The sequence below is a fragment of the Neodiprion fabricii genome, chromosome 3 (assembly GCF_021155785.1).
Source record: "Neodiprion fabricii isolate iyNeoFabr1 chromosome 3, iyNeoFabr1.1, whole genome shotgun sequence".
NCBI lineage: Eukaryota > Metazoa > Arthropoda > Insecta > Hymenoptera > Diprionidae > Neodiprion > Neodiprion fabricii.
This window is the reverse complement of record NC_060241.1, coordinates 35,075,716-35,103,585: the sequence shown is the minus strand read 5'-3', so window position 1 is coordinate 35,103,585 and position 27,870 is coordinate 35,075,716. Positions and strand designations below refer to the sequence as shown.

Genomic DNA, 27,870 nt, shown 5'->3' with positions numbered 1-27,870 from the left:
ATATGTCGCGTCACGCACCCTCAATCTCAATCTTCAAAGTCCAGATCATCAAAGAATCAATTTAGCTGTACATGGCACGATCCGGTTTCCAGTACGTGAACCGCGTTCTTCGATATAAATTGTATCATTTTTCGTGTCACGTGTTACTCGTAGCGTTTACTCATCCTTGAATTTGATGCTGCTGTGAAGAAAAAACGTCATAATTGAGTCCAAGTTTCACCTGGAAAATGCGATTTGATTGTCGAAACTTGGGCGTGGTCATAATTTGGTTTGCAAAATTCATGGCGTCCCTTAGTTGAGTGTACTTAAAACCTACTATGTCAGAAAATTTTTTTTCGCGATTGAAACTTCGGAGTACTTTCGGTTCGACGACTTCCTAAGACTTGGCAATCGACACTCTACACTGACTTCACTGATGCTAATATAAGAACCTCCATGTGCGGGGTCAGTTGCGTAACAGCTGAACAATGCCAGTGCCGTAGCTTGAAGAGAGAGACCGAAACTATTCGGTTCGCAATAAGATATACCTATGGCCGAGTGGCACGTAACGCGAATCTGACAGGGGGAAGAAAGATGATACAGCACAACTCCGGTTACAAGTAATTATACACGTTCATCGACTAGATACAAGGATTTCTGATAGGTTAAATATTCCACGGAACTCGTTGTTTCGCGATAAAAAAGAAATAATAACGGTCGTCGATTGTGTTCGGTACAAGAAGCGACAAGTGAGGCAAAAATTTACAATTCAAAATCTGCTCGGTATGGTTGTAGGTGTCTAATTATTATCGTTATTGAGCGCGACGCGGCTGATAATGAAGATCGAAGTTATTTACACGTTATGACGAAGTTTCGCCGATAGAAGTCGTCGTCGGATAACGAATAACAACCGATTACCGAATAGTGCGGGTGGGGGGGAGGCTACACGCCCTCCTGAAAAGTACTCGACAGCAGAGTCTGCGACGGTTTGCCAGACGATAATTGACCTCAGTCGAGCATTGAGCTTGTACTGGACCAGAGCGGTTCTGCCGCACCGATGCTCAGCCAACGACGCGTCTCAAAGTGCATGTTAAGATGAAGAGCTGCAGCGCTAAACTGTTGTGCCTATTCGTGATAGTCACCGGGTGCGTGGTGAGTTCGTGCGAATGTGATGAAATAAGGGAAAGGTTCAACATCCTCGGGGTGTTCGGGCACCTGGGAAAGAGTCACTTCGACGTATTTTTACCGATCCTCGAGGAGCTGGCCCACCGAGGGCACAACGTTACGGTCCTTTCTTTCTTTCCGCGGAAGGACAGGATCCCGAACTACAGGGACATAAGCTTGGGTGACTCGACGGCGATATTCCTGAACGTCATTGACCTGACGAAACTCGATCATTCGATATTTTACATTGTCTCCGAGCTGAAAATGCTCCACAACATGGCTGAGATAGCCTGCTATAGTGCGCTAAGAACCACCGCTGTCAAGGAGTTTCTCAAGTCGGATGAAAAATTCGATCTCATTTTGACGGAGTCGTTCAACACCGACTGCTTCCTCGGTTTCGTGCACAAGTTCAAAGCTCCGTTCATAGGACTCTCGTCCCACGCGATCATACCCTGGGTAAACAATCGTTTGAACAACCCCGATAATCCAAGCTACATTCCTGGTCTGTTTCACTCTGTTTCGCCGAGTATGACCTTCTTCGAACGAGTCATGAACACTTTTTGGATCGTGGCTGAACAGATCGCCTACGATCTGATATTCACAAGACCAATGCAATCGCTGGTGGAGGAGACTTTTGGCCCCGGAGTTCCTCCGCTTCAAGATATTGCGAACAACATGACAGCCCTGATGGTGAACACGCACTTTAGCCTACACGGTGCAAGGCCGCTCAGTCCAAGTGTGGTCGAGATCGGTGGAGTGCATATTCGCGGCGCCAAGCCATTGCCCAAAGATTTACAAGATTTTCTGGACTCCGCGGAGCATGGCGTGCTATACTTCAGCTGGGGTTCGATGGTGAGAGCGTCGTCGATGCCAAATGAAACACTGGCGACGATCGTCGAGGCGCTTGGGAGGCTGAAACAGAAGGTTCTTTGGAAATGGGAGAACGACGACCTGCCCAACAAGCCGAAAAACCTGATGACCCGGCAATGGTTACCGCAGTTCGACGTTTTGTGTAAGTTATTAGACATGTTTTTTTTTATAACGCTTCTTGCATGAAGTTGCTTGACACTCGGTTCAAAGACACAATGACCTTTAAAATGTTACATTCACTCGGGTCAACTGGGCCAATTCTAAATGCGTACCGTTATATAAATAGGATAATATATCTATGTGGCAGGACTAGCGCTTGTCACCGGGTCGTAATGGCATTGAACTCTACACTGCGTGGCCAGCACGTTTGTGAACGCAATCCATCTTTGCACGTGGTGTTTTTTTTTTTTTTTTTTTGTGAAATTCGGCGGTAGAACATTTACTAGCAAGTGAATATTTGGATAGACTTTTTGATACTTAACTTCACTGGGTCGCGTGAACAAATGTACAGTTATCATACTGTCATCACAACAGTTTTTGGTATGAAAAACAATCTAAAACTGCGGTTATTCAAATCAACAGAATCTGTAGATCCATACCTATGTGTTGGCTTCGCATTCCGGCAGCCGGAGTTCGCAATTAGTCAGAATCTACATCACAATGGAAATTGCAGCGATAAAAGTACTATACATCTTTTTAGGAATCCTTCCAATCAGTCATAACAGATTACGGATTAATCAGACTTTAAACGATATTTCTTTTTTCTCGAGAATTCAACGAACGATACAGTTGTTGGAAGAGAGTTGTAAATCATTCAGAAGCAATTACTTTACGATGAGTGCACCGATTGTAATCCATTGGTTTCCAGTAATGGTGTTTAGTGAACATGAAATTAAACTAAACGAACCGCAAACGTGGAGAAAGAGACGCACTTGATGCACCCATAGTGAGGTGTGTATGTGTGTTTGCGTGTGTGTGGCACACACGCGCAGGGTATCGATTGTGCCCCCTTGCATTGCGATTGAAATTCCAACGTGGTGGAAAATGTCGTCTAGGTGGAAAGCGGTGAGGGGAAGGGGGTGGCCGGGCGGTAATTACAGTAATGACACTACGGGATGACACCGCGGTTTACCGCTTGACGCTTTCCTAGCGCCCGGACGTGACGTGGCGTCAAACTTTACCCTTAAACCGTGTTGCAAACTGTGTTAGTTTAGTTGCAATCCCGACGCCAGAAACCGTCGCGCGTTCGCGCCGACCTCGAGCTAAGCTACCCTAACCAAACATGCCTAACTCACGATATTAGCGCGAGGCTTTGAAACCGAAGGTCTTCCAAGTCGATATTGATTCGAGCAAATTATCACGTGTTCGAGGCTTACCACTGCTGCGGAGACGACTTTCCGGCTTTGATGTGTTCGATTCCGATCGACAAAGGTCGCGACGTCTGCTAAACCGGAACTTCGATATGTCAGGTGGATGACCCCTTGTGACCCAACTTTTTACGTGAGATACTTTCAGATCAGATGGACTCGAGACGTATTTATTGTATGTGGTCTGCCGCCTTTTTACCACGGTGAAAACCGAGGCGATTGTTTCAACCAGGTTCCAGTTAATTGCAACGGGAATTTCAGCAATCACTGACAATGATTACAGCGATAACGGCAGTGATTTTAATTAACTTTCGATCATCGTTTCTTCCGTTTCATCATTGTAATCTTCGGCATTTGGATCAGATTTTCCGTCTTCCAGTTCCCCGCACGAGATCGAGCAGCGTGAAAATCAATTAGTGCGGAGAGCATGAGATCGGCTGACGCGAAGTTACGGATTTCCGGCGTAACGATACAGAAGCGATGATTTGATAACTTTGTAACGGTCGGTGGGTGATCGGATGATTGACGAGCTTCGTTTGTAAGTTCGAATAAAAGGGTTGTCACCACCAATTGAAAGCATCGCGGGCGGTGAAAGGCTCGGCAATTAATATTCAGCTGTCGATTTAACCGACCGTTAAAGACAAACGGTAATATAATTAGTGTGCGGCGGAAAGACGAGGCTCTGTTCATTAAATTTCGTGCGTCAGAAGTTGTAGAGTTGTGAGACTAGAAATTGGAATTCGTTTGAGCGGTTTAAGCCCGCTTGCCAAAATGTTACATACATAATATACTTGGTAGACTGTTTGAGTGAAAATCGCGCTTGACGATACTTTGTGAGTTTGTGTAAGCTCGGCTGGGCAACCAGTTTTGCGGTTCAGCTGAAAAGTAACTTTAATTGCGCCCGCGACTTACAACCGACGGCCTAATGAAATCATAAATCATTTATCTAACGTCAAACTCGACGCCGTATATACCTCAGGGATGAAAATTATTAATTTTCACTCTGCGAATCGACATTTCTATACCTACGCAAATTTTCAATCCTATTAACAACTTTAGCTCGCATACATGGAACGGTATCCTAGCGAGATTTATGTCCTTCGAGAAAATTACGTTTTACCTTCGGCATGGCGTTAAATTTCATGCTCAGCTTCTGTCAATGTTCCATTTCGGTGCGAACATAGAATTTTATTTACTTTATACAGGTTGAATAAATAGTCACGAGCAAACGATTATTTCTTCACGGCTTATCCGCGTATAACCATTATTCGACGATCTGCAAACAGAAGATTAATAAAATTTTGCCAATCAAGTAGACTTAATGACGAATTTGTCATCGATTACGACAAATTTGTAATTCGGATTAAAGCCGTATACATGTACCTAATCATGTTTCACCTGATCTCCAGTAATTGTATCTAAATTGTGACAGGCCAAGGATTTATTTTTTTTCCAAACAATCGGTTATTCTAATCCAAGTTGCGAGAAGATTTAGAATTTATCATTCATTTTGACACACAAGTTGCACTAATTGCATTTATTTTAACAACCAGAAAATTTGTTTTTCAACGTGTGTACGCGATTAATCGTAAGCTACGTTATTGGCTCGATACTAAGTTGTCTACTGACGATAGGTTGCGCTTGTTTTTGCAAATGCCACGAGATAACGCTGTACAGTTATCTTGTACATACCTGCATATCACAACTCCATACCGATAAGAGACAACGTCTATCGTTACTACAAGTATCCTGGATGTAAAGTATACAGTATAATAACAGATAATCCATATGTAATTCGGGTGAGATATTTACATCGAGTCAAGTGATTCGATATCCTAACTGTAATTTGTTCGATGATTGGAAAACAAATGTTGGGGGGGAAAAAAAAAACAAAGAAAACTAAACAATCGGAGGCTTAAGTTTTTCAATGAAATTTTGGACGACAGAAATGAGGAGGAAATTGATATTTGTTACAAATTTACACGAGACGTACGATGACGGGATAATATTCTGGCAAAGTTAATATATATTTATGGGCGACCGGTTGTGCAAAAATCAATATTGCAGCTCGTGACTCGGTGACATAGCTGGCGGCTGACCCGCGTCGGGTTTCTTCTCTGGCCCCGGAGCCATATCCGGAGTATTATACCATAAACCGAAACGAGCAAACAGCCGGTGTGTGTCCACACCTCCGCCGAACTTGGCTGGAGTAACACTACAGCTCGTTCAGGTTTAATCGATATTGTAGTTTTACATTCAGGGCAGGCAGGTAATCCCGCCAAAGTTATACGACTAAAGGCAGCTGCAGGGTAGAAAATGTACGGTGTTCACCGCGCGAGTCGAATCGCGTCTCTCTCATTTTATTATCTCATTTCGCGATCCCCTTCGCTCCTGGTTCCTCGTGTTTCTTGAAATCACCTGTTTTCATCCACCTGCAGACATTTCCTCGCGTCTCGGTGTTTAACCTCTTTTAAAGCACACTTCGTGCCCCTATTAATGTCGAACAAACGACCAGCTTAAACCCTAACGGTGGCCTTATACCACGATGCAGAAATTTCATATCATACCCTCCAATTAATAACGACAAAGTTATTCCCAGACTGTTGAAAACAACTGCGGCACAAGCACTCGACCGACACGGAACGCCGTTAATAATACCGAACCGATTACATCTTGTGAAAAGAATTCGTCTCCGTTTACATCGAATACGAAACATGGAATAACGGCGCAGAGCACGGCTTACACGATTGTAAAATGAGCTTTTTCCAGTAAGTCAGCGACAGGATAACGATATATTTCATATCCCGTTCTACATTCCTCTCGAAATTGATAGCGAGGGTGCTTTATTCAAACGTCCAGATCTCGGTGTATTAAATTGTCTTCAATTTCATTGATCAGCTCTACTGCAGACTTGTATTACTATTTCCTCACGACGACGCGAATGCATAAGTAATAGAGTGTAATAAAAATGTAGGGAACGAGATGATCGAGCTTTGATCAACTTATGCATGTCTCTCTTGTCTACTCGGCATCCGCGACACGTCGATGGGGCGTTGATCAGGCCCTCGAGACATCAAAGGAATTATGTCAGCATCTCTAATTTTTACCCCACCTCCGCAGACTCCTGATCAATTGCCGTTATAACCAAGACGAATCCGTGTCCTATGCATGACTTCGCTTCATTCCTGATGAAGATTATATTACCGAATGCGAAACGACTCGAAAGTCTATTTTCTTTTTTTCTCTTCTCACTGCAGCTCATCCAAACGTCAAAGGTTTCCTGGCTCACGCGGGACTCTTGGGGCTTTCGGAAGCGATTTACGTCGGGGTTCCGATAGTCGCGGTTCCGATGTTCGGCGACCAGCACGGGAACGCTAAAGCAGCCGAAGCGAGAGGCGCTGCGATAATACTCCAGTACGAAGATATCACGGTGGACACCCTCACCGGCGCCCTTAACGAGATACTGAACAATCCGAGGTGAGTTCCGATTGTTATACATCTACGGTCCGTTCCGAAATTAAACGAATCTCGTATTTTCGGAATGACAGAACATTCGCCTATCAAATTCACATTATCACAGGCTAATGAGCTATTTCGCACATCGTGGATAAACAGCGATGATTTATACTTGCCCGGACTCTGGACGCAGGACTTTATAATCTGACACGTGTCGTCGAATCATTTCACCATACACGTGATATTGTAACGTTCGATAATACATGAGAGTACAACCGTAATTTGCGTGCAAGCTGTGCTGCGAAGGGAATTTGGGAAGAAATTGTGCTAACTTCGGAACGAAGGTATTATATTATATTAAAGGTTGAAGGCATATATTATATACTACAGTACGCAGTCACGTGATCGTTGGGTTTAACTTGGCTGTTTTTTCTCGCTGTCTCAGTGCGTGGGTGAACAATTTCACATCGTATTACCGCAGATGATGGAATAGGTATAACATTGAATATTTTTAAGGTTGAAACGAGGTTACACTTTTTTTGGGGAGGTGAATTTGGCCACTGTTTATGTTTGATGGCAATTGACTGAGACAAGCACTCTTCATTACGACGAATCCCTGATCCTGTGCTGCCAATCAATTAACATCGAACGACGTTGAATGCAACGTTTGCGGCAGAACTGCAATTCTAGAAACGAATGCTCGCAAGCTCGAGAGTCTTTGCCGATGTTTTTGTCCAGAGTTGAGCACCGTACTGACGGTACAAACCGACGGGGGTTAAAAAATGAGAGAGACGAAATGCTTGGAGGATTTACGTGGAAGCACGTGCGTAGAAAAGAGATCGTCGAAAATCAGCGTGGGCAGAGAGGCGCGAGTCAGCCATGCTTCTGTATCGAGCTCACACATACGGAGACGGAAGGATCATTGCCGTGAGAAAGGACGCTGAATTGCCTCGAGTAGGGCTAGTTTTTCATTACTTGGACGGTAAAAAACTGGGTGCTTGATTTCTTTTGTTCGCTCGCGATGAAATCTCACTCGGTATCGGGGTGAATATTTTCTATTTTCAATGTGGCAGGTAAGTACGTTGTAGTGTGAAGGGTAATATTTACCGCAGATTCCGCAGACATTTTTTTTTCCGCCCCAAAAAGAGTGAAACGCACGGCATATGGGGATAAAATTCCCCGTACGGCAGAACTCGGTCGAGTTGGTTCGTCGAGGGCGAAGGTTTCGTGGTTCGAGTATAAGTTTCGGGACAGTTCCAGGGTTATTTCGGAGTTCTGGCTCTGGTCCAGGGTGCACGCCCACATGGGAAATTTCGCCAACCCATGTAAAAATTTAATCGCGCAAGAAACGATCGCCCACGCAGCTCTACCCATACATACATCGTAAAGTCGTGCTACCGCTAGGTTGAATTAAAAGCTGCATTATTCACAAACTCCCGATGCAATGATACATATAATCCAGCGGGGATGAAATAAAACAACAGAAAAATAAAACATATTTCTGCCACTCAGTTTCCGTGCTCGTCAGAGAAAGAAATTATGATTAAAAGATGAAGACAACGGATGGAGACGTAACTTTAAAGAGGGTTTTATATCACACGGTTGTCTGTGACGATCCTGACACTTGCAGGTTCAATTTGCTGACATATTTCACGGACGCTGCAGTCCCGCAGCGGAACGTCGGAAATTGCGAGCAAAAGTCAATGTCGAAGTGCTGCACCGCTGCCAGATTCAATTTAACAGTTTCTCGCTCCGACGGGATCTCGATGAGGGTTTCCGATGTCTACGAGTTACGTTTAGGACGGAATTGCCTCATCCTTAACTCCAAGTTTCCTAAGCATCGAGAAGCTCGCGGGCTGATTTGAAAAGCGTCGTGGAAAAAGACGGGGACCGACTAGTGCGATTTTGATCCTCGTTGAAACTTCACCGGCTACTCCTCTGCAAGGAATGGCGACTAATTTCGTACTTCAAATGTTTACGTTTCCCTGAACCATTTTAATATGACCGCGTTGTTCAACGAACGGGACCATGGGCAACTTGTTCAGACAGGAAATTTATTTACTTAGGGTCAACCGTATAGTTTCACGTGAATTCGGGCGATGCGTCAATATTTTATGACTCGGGTGCCGTTTTCACATCCTCCCATCATTTCCTTGCACAATGCGAAGATGAAGTTAAAAATTCGAATTTATCTTTCATCAAGTTTTGGGGTCATGCGAATTTACGCTGCTGAAAATTATTCCAGTTCTCATCGGAAAAAAGGCAGACAATTCACGGGGGTTTTATTCGCGAGTGTAAAAAACGTCGAGTGGGTCGGCCATTTGAGTGCTATTCAATAGTTAATTACTGGCATCCGACGAACGGTTTATCGGGTTTGAAACAAGAATCACGATAATTCGTTTCGTTCGCAGCGCAACCACCAGGTCTCCCAGGGGGACCGAACGTGATGCAAAAACCGCAGACTTGCAGGTTATTGAAAATAGTTCAGCACGCGATCGGTGGCTGGCGGAATTCCCTTGCGGGAAAATAAATTTCCGTTTAGCTCACGGCGTTACTTTCAGTCACGGTTTTCATCTCTCTTGGGATATTCGTACCGGTATCGCCGACGATCAGATATAATACAACGGCTGAACCGCGGTGGTAAACAAATTAAGAACCTTCGGAAAATGGCCATGCATGTATTGCGACCACGCAATGTAACGCTGATAATAAGGGAAGTGGAATCGTGGGGGGGAGGAAAAAACGTTCTCCATGATTGTAGATGGTTGTAAAAATTTTGTGAAGCTTTTTAAGGATCACTCAATTTCATTAGGATAATTGTTTCGGCGAATCTTTGCGGTGATGGTAATTAGAAAAAAGTATATTCTTTGATCGGCGTCGTCGCTGAATAATATCGATTTTCTGGACTCTGGCTAAAATTGCTGTATGAAATATGCGCGGCGAACGGATGGTATTCGTTAGCGGAAACGGAATTAGATGATTCGGTTTAATGCAGCTATGCAGCTTCCGATCCATTGACGGTCCTAAATATGCCAGGGACGTTGGCCAACTCCGGCTACATTACATTACAAGAGTACGCTTCTCCGTAAGACTGCTATTGATAGTCAAAGTTTGGGTAGTTTGTAAAGAGGGGCCCCGTTCGCTCTCCTTCGGTTACGGGTGAAGGATAACGTACTGCGCACGGAGGTTTCGGGGGACTTTCAACCTTCGTTCCTTCTCTACTTTCCTCCCCAGCCCCCAGCTGCGCTACCTGACACCCTTCTTTATTGCCCTGTTGTTCGCTTCCGCCCCTCTCCTCTCTCCTTTATCGTCTCTCCTCTCTCCTCGCCCTCTCTCCGTCGCGAGTCTCCTTCGTCCCGTTTCGTTACCCGCCGGTATAAACGCCTGTATTATACGTAACTACGCGCCTGGCCACCGCCGCACACCTTCTCTTCTCTTCTTCTCTCCGCCTCTCGCACCGTGACGTCTTTGGAAATTTATTTGCGGGAGAAGACGTGCGGATCTATGTATATAGGTATATAACGCGGACTCGACATTTCTGCGCACTGTCTGCCAGGAGTAACAGCCGCCGGAGTTTGGCCCAAGTATATATACCAGCTCGGCATAGAGACGGGCGATCCCCTCTCCGACAACCTTCGAGTAAATTAGCTTCAATTCCAATCCTCGGTTGTAAATCTGCAACTACTACTATCGTCCCGATTTACTCTTTGACAGTTGTTTTCGGTGCGCAGATTCCTTCTGCAGGCTACTCTGAGGCACGCCGGTTGCACCGATGTCGTAACTACTTGTCGGATCTTAGACTTCAGGTACCCAAATGATAGGACTTCTACGACGCTGAAAACTGGAAGAAAAATTTCTTGTCATTTAGTCGGGTTAGGAAAAAACTTGAATTTAATCACATCGGCTAATGTTCCTAATTAGCTAATGAGTAATCGTTATTAAGCTGGTAAAATCCGCTGCCGAGGAATTAAACCAAGCCCTATCAGCGTATTGGAGTCGTTGTATGAATCTCTTGAAATACTGCACGTATATTGTATATGTTGTCGGTATTATTGATACGGAGGAGATGACGAAGCGTGTACGTCAATACAACGAGTTTCGTTTCACTGATAAAACCGACTATTATGAGCCATTATCAGAATTGAAGGATACTGGTAAGAGTAGCCAAATCACCTCTTCAACACCGCAGTTGCGTTTCATCCTCGTCAATAATACGGTAACGATTCATCGATTCATCGAATCGATCATTCCTCGATAAAATTTAACGATACAACGGCAATGCATGACCTCAAGACAGTTTGATCGGGCAGCAATTTGTGCAACGATAAATATTTCCGCCCCCGCAATGACTTTGGCACCGGAAATACGCCGGGGGTAAAAATCTTGGCAGACCCAGTTGCGGGACCGAAGTAGTTTAAATCGGCTGGCTTTGCGGCGAGCTCGTAACGCGTGAAACTGAAGGAGGAAGATGAGGAGAAGGCCGTGCCGCTTTTGAAGAATTCATCTTCTTCACACCCTATATTTATTTATTCTTCCATCCGAGCCATCTCCATCCCATCGCATTCCATTTATCCCCCATCCTCGTCCCAACCGCACAGAGTAATTCTTACTGCGTTTTCTCCCGCCATTATCGTTACTTTCATCCCCTTTCTTCCACTACTTCGGGCCGGGGGTATACCACTCTCCGCGAGTTACCAGAAATGCCGTGGCACGAACCTCCGTTGTATCGACTCCAGACGGTTGTTACACGTGCCTTGCTTCCCTGCCCGTCTCTCTCTCCCTCTCTCTCTCTTTCTCTCCTACGCCATCTTCTACCTCCCTCGCCGTTTCGCTCTCACTCTCCTTCTTACGATGACAGGCTGGACTCAAGGTGTATAAGGATATTTACGCTGAGGACCTCGTTTCCCGCTAACGGAGTGAGGCTATATACAGACTTCTGAGTGAGACCAGGACTAATAATAACCGAAGTACTAACAATAAGTAAGCCTAGCAATTCCCAGAGTGTTCTGCCTCGGTTCCGAATCTACAGCTGAGGTAATTCACCCGACGGTTTATGCAGAAATGACCAAGCATGAGGAAAATCATCACGCAATGTTTTCTTTATACATGTAAAGAAATTTACCTCGACGGTCGATGTCCACGACGCAGAGGCAAAAGCTCGAAAAATTCCGAAAAAGAGAGGATCAGGAATGGGTTACGTCACGGCAAGCGATAATTTAGAATCGATGGAAGGGACATTTTTATGTATCGTGTTGCGTCGCCAAGATTTCCGCCCCCTTGGAACCGGAATACTTATTCGGTCTGGATATTTGTGGCCTCTGGTTAGATTGGTGCTAGAGCGAAAACACTACGCGATCATTGATCTTCTCGTGCGGGCGGACACAATACGCTTTGCAGAATTTAGTTTGCTGGCCCTTTATCCCGGTTGTCAGATGGAAAAAGAAAATTTCTCAATAATAATATTTTCCCGGGCTTGACTTTTGCTCTCCGCGGCTTGGCAACGGAAAGCCGTTCAATTCCACTGAAAACGGCCGAAGAACTGAGCGATTCCACGCCGGGCAGAAATCATCCCTTTGCTTTATAGCAAACGGTGTATAAAAGTCTGCGGAAACTTGTCCGCGCGATTTAATTCACGAATTACTTGTGTTTGTTTTTCTATATCTACCGCATGTTGTCCTACAATTATCAAACGGACCGAAGTATTATTACTCGCAACTAAACTAATCATTACAATAACTTTAACGCACAATTTATACGAAATAATTTTCCATTCGTCTCAGGTATCAAAATTTGTCAAGCCGATATGTTGCGGTTCAATTATTATATTCGATGGAAATTGACAAAGATAAACTGTAGAAATTTGTTCGAAATAATTATGCGATATGCTTGAAAAATCGATCAAACTTTTATCACTGTGCCAGTATGTTATTTTATAACTGTCTCCGGGAGAAATGTTTGTGTGCGAAAAATATTTCTGAATACGTATATAATTTGCGGAATGGAAATTAAAAATAAGATCAAAGTAAGAAATTGAACGTGATGTAAAACAGGTTAACTTCAACGATTTTTCATTCAATTATACCTAACTAATTCGACTTATACAACAGCTTCGTCTTTCATTCTGCCGCTTGTTCATCCCACGGCTACAAGCTCCTTTCGTCTTGAGCCTGTAACCAATTTATCCTCATTATATTCCGCCTCGTCAATTTGACGCAGTGCGCAGTGTATTAACGAGCGAAATGTCCGTAACGAAATATACACCGCAGGAATTTAACAATAGAATCAGGGAGCGATTGAATCATTCGTAATAAACTTTTAATAAACGCGGGTATTTTTCCATCGGCTGTCGTAACTGCAACGTTATTGAGTGTAACAAAGTACACTCTTGCCGTGGATTTTCGCGGCTTGTGTCTTACTCTTCCCATGACACACACACATATGTATAAGAATAAAATATTAGGGGAGGCAGAAAAGTCTTCGGAAATTGGAAAAGAGTCGTTCGTATAGATTGACTTGTTTGTCATTGAAATAACTTCTCGATTACCCAACGAACAAAAAGAATACTAACGATAAGGACGAAAGAACTCCAGCAGCCGATAAAATGTATATACATATTACACATACATAGGTATGTATATTATACGCAAAAAATCGTCTGATGGACAAAGTTCCACACTTTGTATTAATTTTCTTCATCCGCTCTCTTGTTGACTGAGTTTTCTGCATCCGTCACAGGGGTTATTAGCATTATTGTTATTATTGTTATTATTGTTTGCTTCCAACGATGTAATATCACGTTTAAATACATGAAATAAAACTTTTTTACCTACCCCGGTGGATGTATACGTTTTATATGGATATTTTTTATTTTATAGCCTGAGAACTATAGAATGTTACTTCATTGTTTACAACCCCAAAACGTCGGAAATTAAAATCACGCATATATCGCTCGGATGATATCAGTCGTGATGAATGAATTTATCAGATATTCAAATGGCACAGGCTGGAGATATTTTTTGGCAGATAAAAAGTTTGTTCAGGTGTATATGGAGAAACGTATATCAAATTAAAACGGCGATTTATTTTCGTTAGCAAATTCGCGATACGAATATGAAAAAATTGCATGAATCACAATATTGCAGCCTGGCAGATGGAATCGAAAAACTCACCGATCATCAATCACGCATATAATTTACGCACGTTTTCATTTTGCCGTACCAAGATTTTTAATATTGCGTTTTTGATATCATATCAAGAATGTGATATGTGACCTTGGCGTACCTTTCGTACGTACCTATGTTATATACTTTTATACCGTACGAATGAAAGGTAGAGATCAAATAGACGTCAAGTATTGGAAGCGGAGAAAAACCGAAAAGAGAAGGAGTTCACCTCACGTTCGGAAGTTGAGTTTTTCTTAACCCGTTGGGACACAACTGGAACGTGACTCGCGAAGCATGATGGGTAAACTTTTATTAAAAATCTAATTGGATTGGAGCCTCGAGCCTGTACAAGGGTTGCAATATTGTGTTCGACCCGAATTTCGTTAATCGAAAGCCTACCAAAATATCATCAGTATTATACGGAAGCGTTGTATCGAATCCAAGTTCCATTTCTGTATGTGAAAATTACAATAATAATAGGAGTAACAAGAGTCTATCAATCAATGCGAGTATTCAGCTCTAATATTTATCGAACATGTGTAATCGTGACAAATTTCAATATTTTGCCTGCCATTCCGCCCGAAACGTACTTCCGGGCCAGCGTGTCGCTTCGATGAATCAATTTGTAAGATTGCCTACAATTTTCTTGCTACAACACACCTGTTTGAATATACGTAGGTCTTCTATTCACAATAAACAAGTATTCTTTTCATATTGACCGCTGTGATAAGCATGAAAACTCTTGCAATTCTTTATTTCCGAATAAAGAAGTCAATTTAAATATGCAGTCGAATGAAACGCGACGACAGTTCCGCAGCGAGCAGAAAATAGTCTCGTTGGAAATTCTCATTAAACCCTTTCGTTATGATTAACATCCAGATATTTTTAAATAACAAACATTGATTACGCGTATAGACCGTTTTCGAATCACGTATTAAATTTGGCACAATTTTTGCACAGGAAGCATCGAGAACGAGCGAAATATCATTTCCAAGGCTAATTTTTTACCATTTCGCATACAGTGATTTGCGCGGTTAGCGTTGATCACAATCCGTTATCCGTTATTAAAAATTGAAACGTTCGATGAGGCAACTTTCCTTTTTTATTCCCATTTCACGTGCCAATTTTCCTCACCAGCCGCGCACGTGACGGTCGATGCGTGTAATCCAAAGAGCACGGCTTACGTTCGCAAAAATTTTCATCGTCGGTTCGCGGACACGGGATAAACTGGCGAGTCAGAAATCGTAGAATAAATTATTCTAATCCTAGGAAAGTCTTCCAGAATATTCTCCAGAGAGGAAAGCGCGGTGCATTTTCGAACAATATACAACCGCAACCCCGGCTATTGTTGTTTATTCTTCTATATTCGCTGTATCGCAAAACGAATGTCTAGTTGCCTCCTGTAACGTACGGCTTTGTTGTATCGAGCTGGTACAATGGGAAAAAGCCACTAGTCATGGCCGTCGTTAGAGGAATACTCGAACCGAGAGCCAAGAGAGTCGAGTAGGAAGCCAGGAATAAGAACCTCGGAGTCAGCAGCGGCTAGTTGATCCTTGAACGATTTTATTCGTCCATAATTTGCGCCGGCGAAACGAGAGCGAGAAATGACTCGCGATTTTCTAACTCCGTCGCGGTTATAATCCTGCACGCGATATTTTCCTGTTTACTTTCATTCTTTGCTCGATGTGAAATTCAGCCGTGTTATTTACTGGACACATGTAAAAATAATGTAAATATTAATTCACTCTAATTCAATTTGAGCTAATTTTCTTATTCAAATTCACGGCTTATCTTGAACCTCGTCTAGATTCCTGCACACTTTATGGGTCATAAATTTTTCCTGTAGGTGTGTTCTACGATCTAAGGACTTATAACTCACTTTCAAGTTGAATCAAGCGGGTTATGAATCATAATAATGTAAATCACAAATATGCCATCTATAATTGTTACTCGTATTAAATTCTCAGGTAAATTGCAATGGACGAGCTTTTTTGTTACAAGCAGTGTTTCAAATTTGCAAAATTCTCCGTTTCAATACCGAACTACATACGCTTTCGGCGGCTTTCAACAGTTTTTCGGGACCCTCGCAGCTCTGCGTTATAATACGCGGAAACAATGGCGGGCTTTCTCAGGGGAGAGAAAGAAAAAGCAGCAGCTTGCAGTCTGTCGATGACACAGTGAGTTAGAGTTTTAGGTGTAAGGTTCCAGTTCCTTGGATTAATCGACGAATAAAGAAAGAAAGGAAGGAAGAAAAATAGAAAGAAAGAAATACTGTTGAAAAAGGACAAAAAGGGAAAATAAAAATTTATGGTACGTCCGGTCGAAGAGCGTCGATGATAATACAATATAATCAATAGATTACGTATTATATTGTACCTTGGCCCATCCCTCGATCCGCATTATCAAAACACATAAATTTCATCATGCTCTGACCGCCTATGCCGCGGGGCGTGAGCGATTCGAGGGAAAATATCGCGAAACTTTTACCGAGAAGACAACATTCTATATCGTTACATTGTTTCGCTCGATCGAATCTCTCCTCCCCTGTCGTTGATTAATGGAAATACAAGAACATCATTCCTTCCTCCGGCTTCACTGATCTCCGATCTCGCCATTGCTCCATCAAATTCTGCAAACGTCTGTGACTGGGCGAGAAGCACCCCAAATGTATACGAAACACGATATTTCTCCACGGATTTGAGATCTCTGAGGGTATCGATTACTCTCACATCCTTCGCGGGATATGTCAGATCTAGCATGATTACCACCGACGGATTTGGACCAGTTCCAGACGAGCTTGTATCGCTGTGGTTGTCGGTAGGTTGAGGTCAAATTAAAGAAATGAAAATTGCATCCTGCAGGAAAAAGTATAACAAAGAGAGAGAGAGAGAGTTCGCGGAGAAAACTGTCCATAGTACAAGTGAATGACTAATGTTTGTTAAACATTTGATTAAAAGAAGTTTTCCTGCTGATCGAGTCTTAGCTTTTTTACCGCGCAGCGCTCAGAGATTTCGAAACAAGGTGTACGATAAAAAACGTGTTAAAAGTCAGTGGAAATTGAGTGTGCGCGGAAACTCTTTCAGAGAGACGAGTGCCTGCAGGGGTTAATTCGAAATAATTATGTAGGCTCTGCCGACCGCCGAATTGAACCCGGGCGCAAACACCTGGATTCAGTTGATTCGCGACGTGCAGAGGTAAACACGGATAATCGAGGCTAGTGATTGGTAAATTGTGTGCTCTGGACCGATATAGGTCTGGTGGTCGAGGCGAATCGGGGCCCGAAACCCGCGTGCGAAACGAGGGTCGCGGTTAATCGTAGAAAGCTCAAAACTTTCGGTACCCCTAATTTTCGACGGAACTAAAGACTTACGGTGAAACTCTCTCTCTCTCTCTCTCTTTTTCTTTTGGTACGCTTCTCTGTATACATCATTGTGAACTGACAGTGAGCAGCTTGATTTTGTTCTTCACGTATTTATCTTATCTTATGCTTATTTTTATTTTTAGGACACCCGTCCATCGCATTGTTTGGAGATTGCATGTGAGACATTTATGTTTGCAGTATTATTTTATATTTGGTATGCTTCTCGATATGTGTGCGTGGAAATAAGAGTGAGCCGGTTATGTTTGTTTGATATCATTATTTTCATAATTATTTTGAACTGTTTTTTACGCACTCTCAATATTATGTTTAAGTCTGTCTTATTGTGTTGGTTTACAGCATTCTCATTTTATTTTACTGTACGTTTACTTTGCACTTCTTCTTGTGATTCATCTGTCGGTTTTGCTGTACATGGTTCTAGACGTTTGGTTCATTCAGCTTTGGCTTAATAAATTTTCTTTGTCAGTCACTCTCTTCCTCTTTTGGATGCAGCTGAATCTCCCTCGGATTCCGCGTTCTTATTAAACAATAGGAATGCCTGGCATTCCTTAGCTCATATTGTTAGGCCTTCCACCGAGCAAATCTTTGTTATGAACAACCGCTTTCAGAGGATCGCTAATATCATACGCTTAGCTCAATCCTATTTCGTGTTGAAGCTATTATTCCAGTCCCAGTTACGTTTGACAAATGGGGAAAGTACAGGCTTAGTTATGTGACAGTTATTTTCTATGGGATGTGTTCCGAAATTTCTGAGATCGGAAACAACAATCTGATAATTAGAAAGTAAGCAAGTGAAGTGGATAGTTTTTCAGAAAAACTTTCATTAGGTTTTCCTTAGCTTTCAGGTTTTGTACTTGGTCTGATTTCACTGTTTGAGTAGAATAAGAGTCGTGTTTTGCAAAAAAGTGTGATTTTTTAGACTACGATTTAAACACATCTCTGACGTATCCCGATTTTTGTCGTACTTACACAATTTTCGTCCAAAAAATCAAGCTCAAGAAAAAAACGTCCAGGATAGCCGCGGCGTAATATCGCAAACGAAGAATTTCACCGGGAATAACGCGATTGCAAAATGCTCGAGAAGATTTGAAAGGACTGCGGACTGCATCTTGCGACAACAGGCGACTTCACTTCGACTGCATTCAACAACAGTGAGAAGCAGGGTCTCTGAGATTATATTCCGTCTGGCCTTTACCTGATTACGTTTGAAGAGATTGTGACGAACAGCCGTAATAAAACTACGTTATTAAGAAATTCCGGAAAGGTAGGGCAGTACTTCGAAAATTTTTCTGATCGCGTTCTCCAGTCGAGCTTTTGCAAACTCAGCGTTGAAACGACGAAATTCCAAGACGGGTAAAAGCGTTTTTCGCAAAAAATTTCTCTTTCTTTCCCGTTCGCAGATTTCGATTCAAGTACAGCTGGTTTGATAAAGCGTAAATATGAAAAATATACTGTATCGTTCGTCTGCCGCTTCAGTGATTTGGAGCAAATAAATTAAGTACGTCAAGATGAGGAAATACGTTTCAGTTTCGTGTCTCCGTTACAGCGTATTCGACTCGCCCCCAGCGTTCGACATTTTATCCCCTAATATATGTCTGGATAAATATATCAGGAATGCTCGAGTCTTCTTTTTCTTCCTTATCCAATAGCCTCGTTTTCCCGTGACGATGCGTGTTTCCTTATGGAAATGATTACGTGAAGCTGGAAAAACAGAAGACAGAGAAAGAGAAAAAGAGAGAGACAGAGAGAGAGAGAGAGAGAGAGAGAGAGAGAGTGTATCAAATAAATCCCGTGAGTAAAAAGCACCCGCAAAATATACGCAAACTCGACGTTCATTCGGCTCTCGAGTTATCATTTTTGCACTGTGTTTTCAGAGCGAGAGGATCAGCGCTTCAGCCTTCAGCATTTTTTCTTTCATCGGAGCGGTTTTAGGCCCGTGAACGAAAAAGTGGGATGCTAAGCTTATCCGCGGTTTTGTACACACCTTGCTACTTTGCCTTTGTACGTTTCGTGAAACGGAATGTTTTATGCATTCTGCCTTATGCTGATTTCAAACCATACAATACTCAAAGTGTAGCAAGAAGGTATTTTCCGTTGCGTTGTATGCGCCGTTCCGCATTTCGCAGTCCTTCGTCTTCGAGTCTAAAGTTGACGGTTTTCTTAACTTTCTTCGCGCCACGACTCGAGGTATAAAAAATTTGAATATTTCATCCCGTATGTTTCATTTGGGATAATCTCCCATCTCTAAGATCCCAAGCCGAAAGCCAGACTCGCGAAATTCTTCTGCCTGCGCAATTATGAAGAAATATTTAGTGTCACATGCCGTAATGGATATAATGGAATATCGATGCTGGGCTCTTCGCAGCGGTGTCGGTTACATATCCCGAGGCTCCTGAAACGTGATACATTTTTACCGCCACGTATTGCCCTCTTTTCAACGAACCAAAAAGCGCGCGTCGACCGTCCAGCTACTCTGAAATAAAATATTTGAAAAATGTGATCATACGATCGTCTGACGCAAAAGGAACGACAATTTACCAAGGAAGGCGTTGGCTGTTTCACCAATTCCGATAACTTATATGATTTTATTATGCAGGGCCGTAAAGGTTGTCCGTTTTTTTTTTTTTTATAAGCTTCGAAAAATGTCCCGCCTATAAATTGTCTCTTGTATAAATCATAACCTGTTGAAAATCGATTCGTATGACGTATACTTAATACATAAGGAATCGATGAATAACAGAGTAAGAAGGAGAAGCGGAAATACGGTGTTTTGTAGCGTAAGGTGGGAAAATAAATATCGATCATACACCGTGTATTTTCTCTCGATAATTTAGCGCTCTCTCTCTCTACCTCCCTTATCCATAAAGCTCTCCAAATTGTGCGACTCGACTGCCGTGCTTTCGGAATAATGCCGGAATAATGCCCCGATGCCGAATGTCCTACTTATAGTACAATGGCTCGGTGACGCGAATGCGTGAAGCGTATGTAACAAACGAAATTAAATGTACCGTATATATTATACTGCCAAAATCCAGCAATGCATGCGAATTTCGGTTCCACGTCGCTTAAACAAGTGGCCAACTGTGTAACAGTCGCTGAACGATGTTCGCGAAAATATTACATGCGACGTATTAGCGCAATTATACGCAGCTGCTACGATCCGTAAGCAATCGCAATATTTGACCTCTGGTGTTTTCGTTGGGTAAATTACATCGCAAAAAGAGTTGGAAGAAATTTAATATTTATTAGAAAAGAAAGCATGATTCCTTACCTTCTGTACTTCTTTTTCTTTCCTGGATTTTTACCTCAACTCGCGGAATTGTAAATAAAGTATTTTTGAATTACTTGAGGGGACGGAGCTTGGAAATTGGGAAGCAATTTGCAAGTTGAGAGATATTGCTGTGACTGTGTATACTTCCGAACTCGACACTCGCTGCATTATATATATATATACATTAATATACAGGTATATATTATATGCATGGTGTACATAACACGTTATGTACTCCCACTAATTGCGCTCCGAGGAACGAGAAGATTGGGAGAATTTTTAATTAGTTGAAAATGTTGAATTGCCCTCTTTTCGTTTTGAACTCTCACCTCTGAAATCCCGCCCTCTTCAGCCTGCAGTATGGTAAAATTTTTGTTTTATATCATTTCCAGCTACCGCAGGAACGCTCGGGCAGTTTCCGAGGCCTACAGAGACCGGCCAGCTTCCGCTTTGGAAACGGCCGTTTGGTGGGCCGAGTACGTGGCGAGGGGCAAAGGTCGGCCTTTCCTGCGAAGCGCGTCCGCCAATTTGTCCTGGTACCAGTACCATCTCCTGGATGTAATCGGTTTCCTTTCTCTGGCCGGGCTGGCCGTTCTATTCGTTGCAGTTTTTGCCGTTAAACGCCTCTTGAAAGCGCTCAATTTGCCCGTGAAGAAAGTCGGAATAACGTCCGAGGCGAACGACTTGACTAAAAATGAAACCAACAAGAAAAGGAATTGAGAATCGACGATCCATTGTCAACGGAGTTTGAACAGCTCGTTAAAAATGTTTATTAAAATCGGGAAAACAATTGTCCACGCGGTGGATTCTTTAAATAAATTAAACGTTTTTAATTTATTTGAAGAATCCACCGCGTGGACAATTGTTTTCCCGATTTTGATAAACTTCCCGCTGTTTATGAAAAAATGAAAAAAAAAAGGGAACAATCGGAGAGTACATTTGTCATCGAAGTTTCGATAACGCCTTTTATAGTTATAAGCGTGTGTATGATGTATGTATATATCCTGCGCGTATAAGGAAATATATTCCGCGCAAGTGTCAGGGTGAGGTATTAAAATGTGTTGCTTGACTGTCGACCCTCATTTTTTTCTTCCTCCTACGTCGGAGTTCCGATATGCCAAGTTGAATTTCACCCAGGATTGAAAGAGTACGGTTCTGGAGTTTCAAACTTGCTATTCAAGTGATTTGTACAGTTTTTCTTAGCCCATTTTTCACTTTCAGTAATATATATGTATAAAATAGCGGTTTTCATGTTACTGTTCATAAATTCGTAAAACTATGAATTTACGAAATTCAAATTGTACAAAAAAAAAACTCATTAAATGTCTATTCGAGATAGCATTCAATTATCGCCCATCTTTTAAAAACAATACGAACCCAAATAAAATTTGTTTTTGTTTGTGTATATACGTATATATGCACAAGGTCTGGGTAAAAATATATCTATGTACATATTACTGAGAGTTAGAAATTGGATAAGAAAAACTGTAGAAATCACTTGAATAGCAAGTTTCAAATTCTAGAACCGTACTTTTTCAGTCCCGGAAACAATTCAACTCAGCGTATGCTAACTCCGATGTATGGTGAAGAAAAGATATCGAAGCTACAGGACCAGACGGCTCAGAAATAACAATTCAAACAAAAAGAACTCATAACAAAAATATCAAACTTGAAATTTAATTTAATTTATTGTAATTACATGTTTCGTTAATTTTTTCTCATGGGTTATTTTTATCTTGAGTTATTCTTGTTTGGGTTATTTTTAGACGAAATACTAATGTCGGTCACCAATACGCAGAATCTGGATATGAATCACATCTACATCTGCTCAGAAACACGTGATATAGATATGCTGTAGAGGTGGTACTGTGTTAATTATTATCTACATGTGCATGTAAGCAAAGATATGGATATAATAAATAGTGATTATTTATTTGCACACGGTTACATATTTCATATCATAGTTATCTTTATTCGATACTGGATGAAGGCGTAGAATGAACTTAAATTATTATATATTTATATTAGTATGTGTACAAAATTGTATGTTTGGCTGACAAGTTTATTTACGCAAGCGATTTCTATCACATTTTTAAACTTGCGTCCAAGAAATCATATTTAATACCAACTAACGTTATACCATTGAACAAACTCAACATATTTTTTGTCGATGAAATGCTAAATTTGTTGAGGTATAATTTTACTGGTCCTTGCCGCAAATTTATCTTTTTCCTCTTCTACTTTATCTTTGAATCAATTTTTGCGCTATCTATCGGAATATCGCCAACTGATTTTTTCGAAAATCTTTCAAGACTGAAGTGTAAAGTAACCTCAAATTATTAGCGATGAAGTATATCATGCACTTAGCTGCCGAATGTGAAAAATCACCAACGACGCGAACAACTCGACGTCTATCATAGCCGACTCTCGCAAAAATACAGTGAATACCTTTCGACGAAAAGTAATAGCGCTTATGAACCTTGCAGGTAACTTTTCCCAGCATGGCTGCTGTTACAGTCGAGTTAAGGTGACGACAAATAATCTGGAAATAGCGGGTCACCGATATTCATCTGGAAACTTTAAGGAGCTGTACGTAAATGTAACTGGGTGTTGGACGACAGTGTTGTACGCACAGCTGGGATTAAAGTGAAGATTGCACAGCGAACAGGACAGCTTCATTCATCTATTCCGAACTGCGCAACGTTGCAGTGTGAATTTTTTAATATCCAAATGGCTCACGTCTCGTGACACGAAGTCGTTCGCTGCATACTCCGCAGGAATAAGTCGAGAGAGGTGTCGGTTATGCTCTCGGTGCTTTTTGCGCAACACGTACTTCGCGATTGACTTTCAGGAGAGTTTCGTGACCTAGGATCGTGAGTGGATGAGGAACGGATTGAAATTCAATAGCGAGAATGCCCGATGCGGATTATAGTTCTCTTCTAACCGCACGCGATATGCGACTGGGGTGAAAGAAATTTATCCACACTGACGACGAGCGACGAAATTCGATTCAGTTTTCACCCCCGATTCTCGCGACAATCGGCAAATTCGGACGGACGATCGAAGGCCCGAAACCTGATTACCTCGACGCAATTCAGACGGTACGTTTGATTTCCGTATATCTTCTTACCTCGTCAAGACAATGCTCGGGCGTTACGAACCCTAGGAAAAAACCAGCTCAGTAATAAATTCTCTCAAATGCAGCTGTCAGTCAGCAGCGTCGTGTTTAAATGTAATTTCAATCCGCCGATTGCACGTTGGATGCTACCAGGGGTATTTTTATGCCTTCGCAAGGGTCCCGTGAGAGCGTTGAATAAATTACGTATCGGACTTGAATCGGTCTCTTATCTTCGAACGCTCGGTACTTACAACGTTAGAACTCTATCCAATAAAAAAGAGCGGCTGTCATCGAGGCGCAATTTCGTGGACATCCGTCGGAGTCGCTGGTAAATGGTGAATTCCGCTCGGTTTATATCAGCGCAAAAAATAGCGTTGGAATTTCTCTATTTCTGATTTTTCTCTACCGCGCGGCTGTCCCGAGTCGAAAATTAGATTTGTAACCGTTACCGCAAATGCCAGACAATTTGGATCAAGCGATTGGATATAACGTTCGATTGGTAGTTGCGGTGAGGGATTCTACTTCGCGAAGTATAATTCAGCTCAGCCTCGGCTCAACGTTCGATTGTATAATTAATTCCTACTGTATATCATGAGCCTTTTTACGACTGCGGGAATAATCGAGCGGCAAAGTTTTGCGATCATTGTTTGCACGATGCCGCGCGGAGATAAAATCCCGTAGAATTGGGCCGCGGCGCGTTATCTTATCGAAAGTCGAATACGAGGCGCTCGGCTTATACCTACCAACTTCTTCGGGTCTAGGAGGTGTACAAGTTGTTTTCTTAGACTGCGATTAAAACGTCTCGCGAAACGACTTCGGAAAGAATAAGAGGGGACCGCCTGTGTGTTGGGCCGTTTCGGAGCTCCGCGCATCGCCGCAGCGACACGGGTATAGAGCTTTAACAGGTATAGGAACCTACGTGCTTTAATGCCCTCTCGTAAAATATATTTAGCAATAAACTTGGGTTCGCAATGTCTTCCAGGGTTGAACATCCTCCCCAATCAATAAAGGGGGATAACGCGAACACATGTGCTCGCTATCATAAATCTATGTTTACTAATTATATCGTCTTCAGGGTGGTGCCTCCGACTTTCTAGATTCCGAAACAACTTGCGATATTAATTTTATACGTCCTTTCGCAATACCGAGGCAAATAAATAAAAGTCCCACGACCTGCCGCAGAGACAACTTTAATTTATTACGATCGAGGAATAGAAGTAATCTTCGAAGTGTAAATAACCAACGGGGTGATTCTTTACGTACTTAAACAACGAAGCGCGATTTTAGAACTGAACATCGCGAAACCGCGGAACAGCAACGTTTCTTCGTAAAATCCGGACCTCTCAGCACGTTCCGAGTTTCCGTGTTCGTTTTTTAACCCATCGGTTCTATTGTAGCAAAGCCAAGCATCGATTCGAACTTTAAACTACCTACTGAACGTCAATTTACAACCCTCAAGTTCGTGCAAACATAGCCTCATTCGAGCAGCTATATAGCGCCGCTGTGTAGAATCGAGAAGCGCACTCAGCCAAATGAATATCCAACAATGTGCATCTATAGGGAATCTCCAACTTGTGCCTGCAGATCTTTAGCACATTCGAATTCATTACTCGTATTTGTGCATTTGCCGTTTCGATGCGATCGAGCCGTGCCGATGGACGTGAATAATTCGAAGGCTGGGATCTATGATGTGCAGTGGTAAAAAAGGTGATTTTTAAACATAGTTTCGGTTCCTTGTTCCCAGCCCTAGTGCAATTTTCATTGCGTTATTTACGCATCAATCTTACTCACAGACTAATGTAGAGTTCCTCGTTGCAAAGTTCAAACTACGAGTTATTAAACTGATCTACGATCGTGATGGATTGCAGATTCTGCTAGTTATATCAGCTGCAGCTCGCCTCTGCAGGTGGCGACGTTCAGAAAGTTGAGTAAGTTTCCGGATCAACAATTTTCGTTCGACTCTTAGTTTTAGAGATTAAGATGGAATATTCTTCAGATTGAGATTATCGATAATTTGGTCGTTTTCAGCCCTATATATGACTTTTTAAAATAACGAGAGAACACGAAAGACATTGAGCAGTCGGAGTGAGTTACTCAAATATACTGAATATTACTGAAAATATACTAATTAACGTTCAACCAGACTATTCATCGCAGAGTTATACCATCAAGCAGAGGAAAAGTTGTTGCGTGTATTCAGGCTTTATAACATTGTTAACGGTAAATTCGCCTGTAAACTCTGCTAATAATATTACCGCGAGCAACATCCAAAGCGAAAGTGTAACTCCGGGTTGAGCGGATGAATACTGTACTATAGAAAATTACACGGCATACTCGATCCAGAATCCATTGAAACAGATTTGAAGTTTACAATATTATATAAATCGAGCTTGCTGCAGTGCTGCAACATGCACACGAAGAAGAAGAAGAAGAAGAAGAAGAAGAAGAAGAAGAAGAAGTGCAGATTTTACAAAAAATTGCAGGAAAAGAGGGACGCATTAAAACTTTTTTTGACCAACGCTTTTGTCGGCTGTATTTTTTTCTATAAAATACAGCAAATTTAGTCAGCATACAATAATTTTCAATACTTTTGTAGAGTAAGTTCTGCATTTCGCGAAGTATACTTTACTAAAAAACCTGCCGTGTCTCTCTTTCTGCAATTTCGAGCAGAATCTGTTCCTTTATTTTCTCCGTGCACATACCACTCGTAATATTTCGGCAAAAATATAGTCATCGTCGAATGAATAGTCGAAGGGACAAAACAGGAGCAAAGCGTCGCCGAGGGAATGAAAATAACGTGAAAATCCTTCGCGCTCCCCGTATTATTCCTCGGTTTAGTGACTTTCGAAGGTGGAGAGAGAAGGAAAGAAAGCTAGCTTTGCGGGCATTAGACGTATTTCCCAGGTGGCCCGAACCCCGTCGAGTCGACGGTGACGCCGACGGCGGCCGTCTCTCCGACGACAGAGACGGATCGCGTCAGGCATCGCGAGATTAAACGCAGTCACGTGCCCGCCTCCGTTCTCTTACCTCTTTGTCGTATTCACCATACACAGGCGAAGCACACTTTCCAGTTTGTCTGGAATATTCGAGACGAGCCGGGGTGGTGAAAACGGTGCGGAATTCGCGCCCTCGATCTAGCTGCAAAATTAGAAGGGGAAAAATTATACGGCTAGAAAGTGATCGTCGTTCGATAATTGGAGGACAAAAGGGAAAATGACAAAGTTAAATAAGTCAAAGGAGGCCCTCCTCGTTTTTCGATTCGAGCCTGGACAATGCCGTCGGGTATCAAGCCCCAGTTTGGTACTCAGGCTGAATCGCGCTCTTCGACTTTAATCAAACACTCTTTAATGACACGCGCCGCAAGGGTGAAAAGTTCGCCCGACCCACCGGAAGATACTTGAGGAGTAATTGGCGTTCTAATTGGCCGATGAACCATCCCGGGAATCTTATCGTTCATGAGAATTTTACACAGGGATAAAATTCCCTCGCTTTTTTACCGCATTCCGTTCGTCTCTGTTTCAATTTTTCCGAAAGAAAGAGAGGAGTACGAATACAACAAACAAAACACGCCCGTCATCGACATGCATCTCGGTATGTATTATTTTCCCTTTGAATTCAAACAGAAACGATCAACTTTGATTACCTCGATATTTGATCAGGAACTCGGCCGTCAGCGTCGCGTCAGCGATGTTGGAAAATAAGAGGAAAAAAATGTATAAAACAAAAATGGTAAAACCGCGCGCACAATGGACGATATTGTTCGTCGTGTAGATCTATACAAAAACGTCCCCCGAGGAGATTCGTTTAAATCGTAAAAGGATTACTGTCACCGATAATTTCTGGCGTGGATTAATACGTTTCCTCTGTCGTTCGGCAAATCGCTGACTTTTTCCACCCCCGGTCTTCTGCCCCCAGGAAATTTCCGTTCCGGGGTTCGCAGATATCCTCGCACCCCTGGAGGTTCGATCGCGCGTCGGGGAGCCGCATCATTTCGCGCTCGCTTTAACTTCGCTGATTGAATCATGAATGTGGTTTGCCCTCTCAGCGTGAACCTCGGCTATGGTTGCCCGCAGGAAAACCATTCGTTATATAACTACCATCGA

At 42.5% G+C, this 27,870-nt stretch overlaps 1 protein-coding gene across 1 annotated transcript; it reads left to right on the top strand.

The window, feature by feature from the left end:
- The first annotated feature begins 642 nt into the window (after nucleotides 1-642).
- On the top strand, nucleotides 643-22,588 carry LOC124177703 (UDP-glycosyltransferase UGT5-like). The gene is made up of 4 exons (XM_046560371.1): nucleotides 643-2,155; nucleotides 6,638-6,857; nucleotides 21,042-21,469; nucleotides 21,530-22,588. Exons 1-3 carry the CDS (start codon nucleotides 1,075-1,077, stop codon nucleotides 21,367-21,369), a joined length of 1,629 nt encoding a protein of 542 aa, XP_046416327.1. The 5' UTR covers nucleotides 643-1,074; the 3' UTR covers nucleotides 21,370-21,469; nucleotides 21,530-22,588.
- The last annotated feature ends 5,282 nt before the right edge of the window (nucleotides 22,589-27,870 follow it).

What these genes read in the sequence shown, in the direction of transcription:
- LOC124177703 (XM_046560371.1), top strand. Translation starts at nt 1,075, where the DNA reads ATGAAGAGCTGCAGCGCTAAACTGTTGTGCCTATTCGTGATAGTCACC. An exon ending in ACCGCAGTTCGACGTTTTGT is followed by an intron (nt 2,156 to 6,637) that starts GTAAGTTATTAG and finishes TTCTCACTGCAG; the next exon opens with CTCATCCAAACGTCAAAGGT. An exon ending in GAGATACTGAACAATCCGAG is followed by an intron (nt 6,858 to 21,041) that starts GTGAGTTCCGAT and finishes TATCATTTCCAG; the next exon opens with CTACCGCAGGAACGCTCGGG.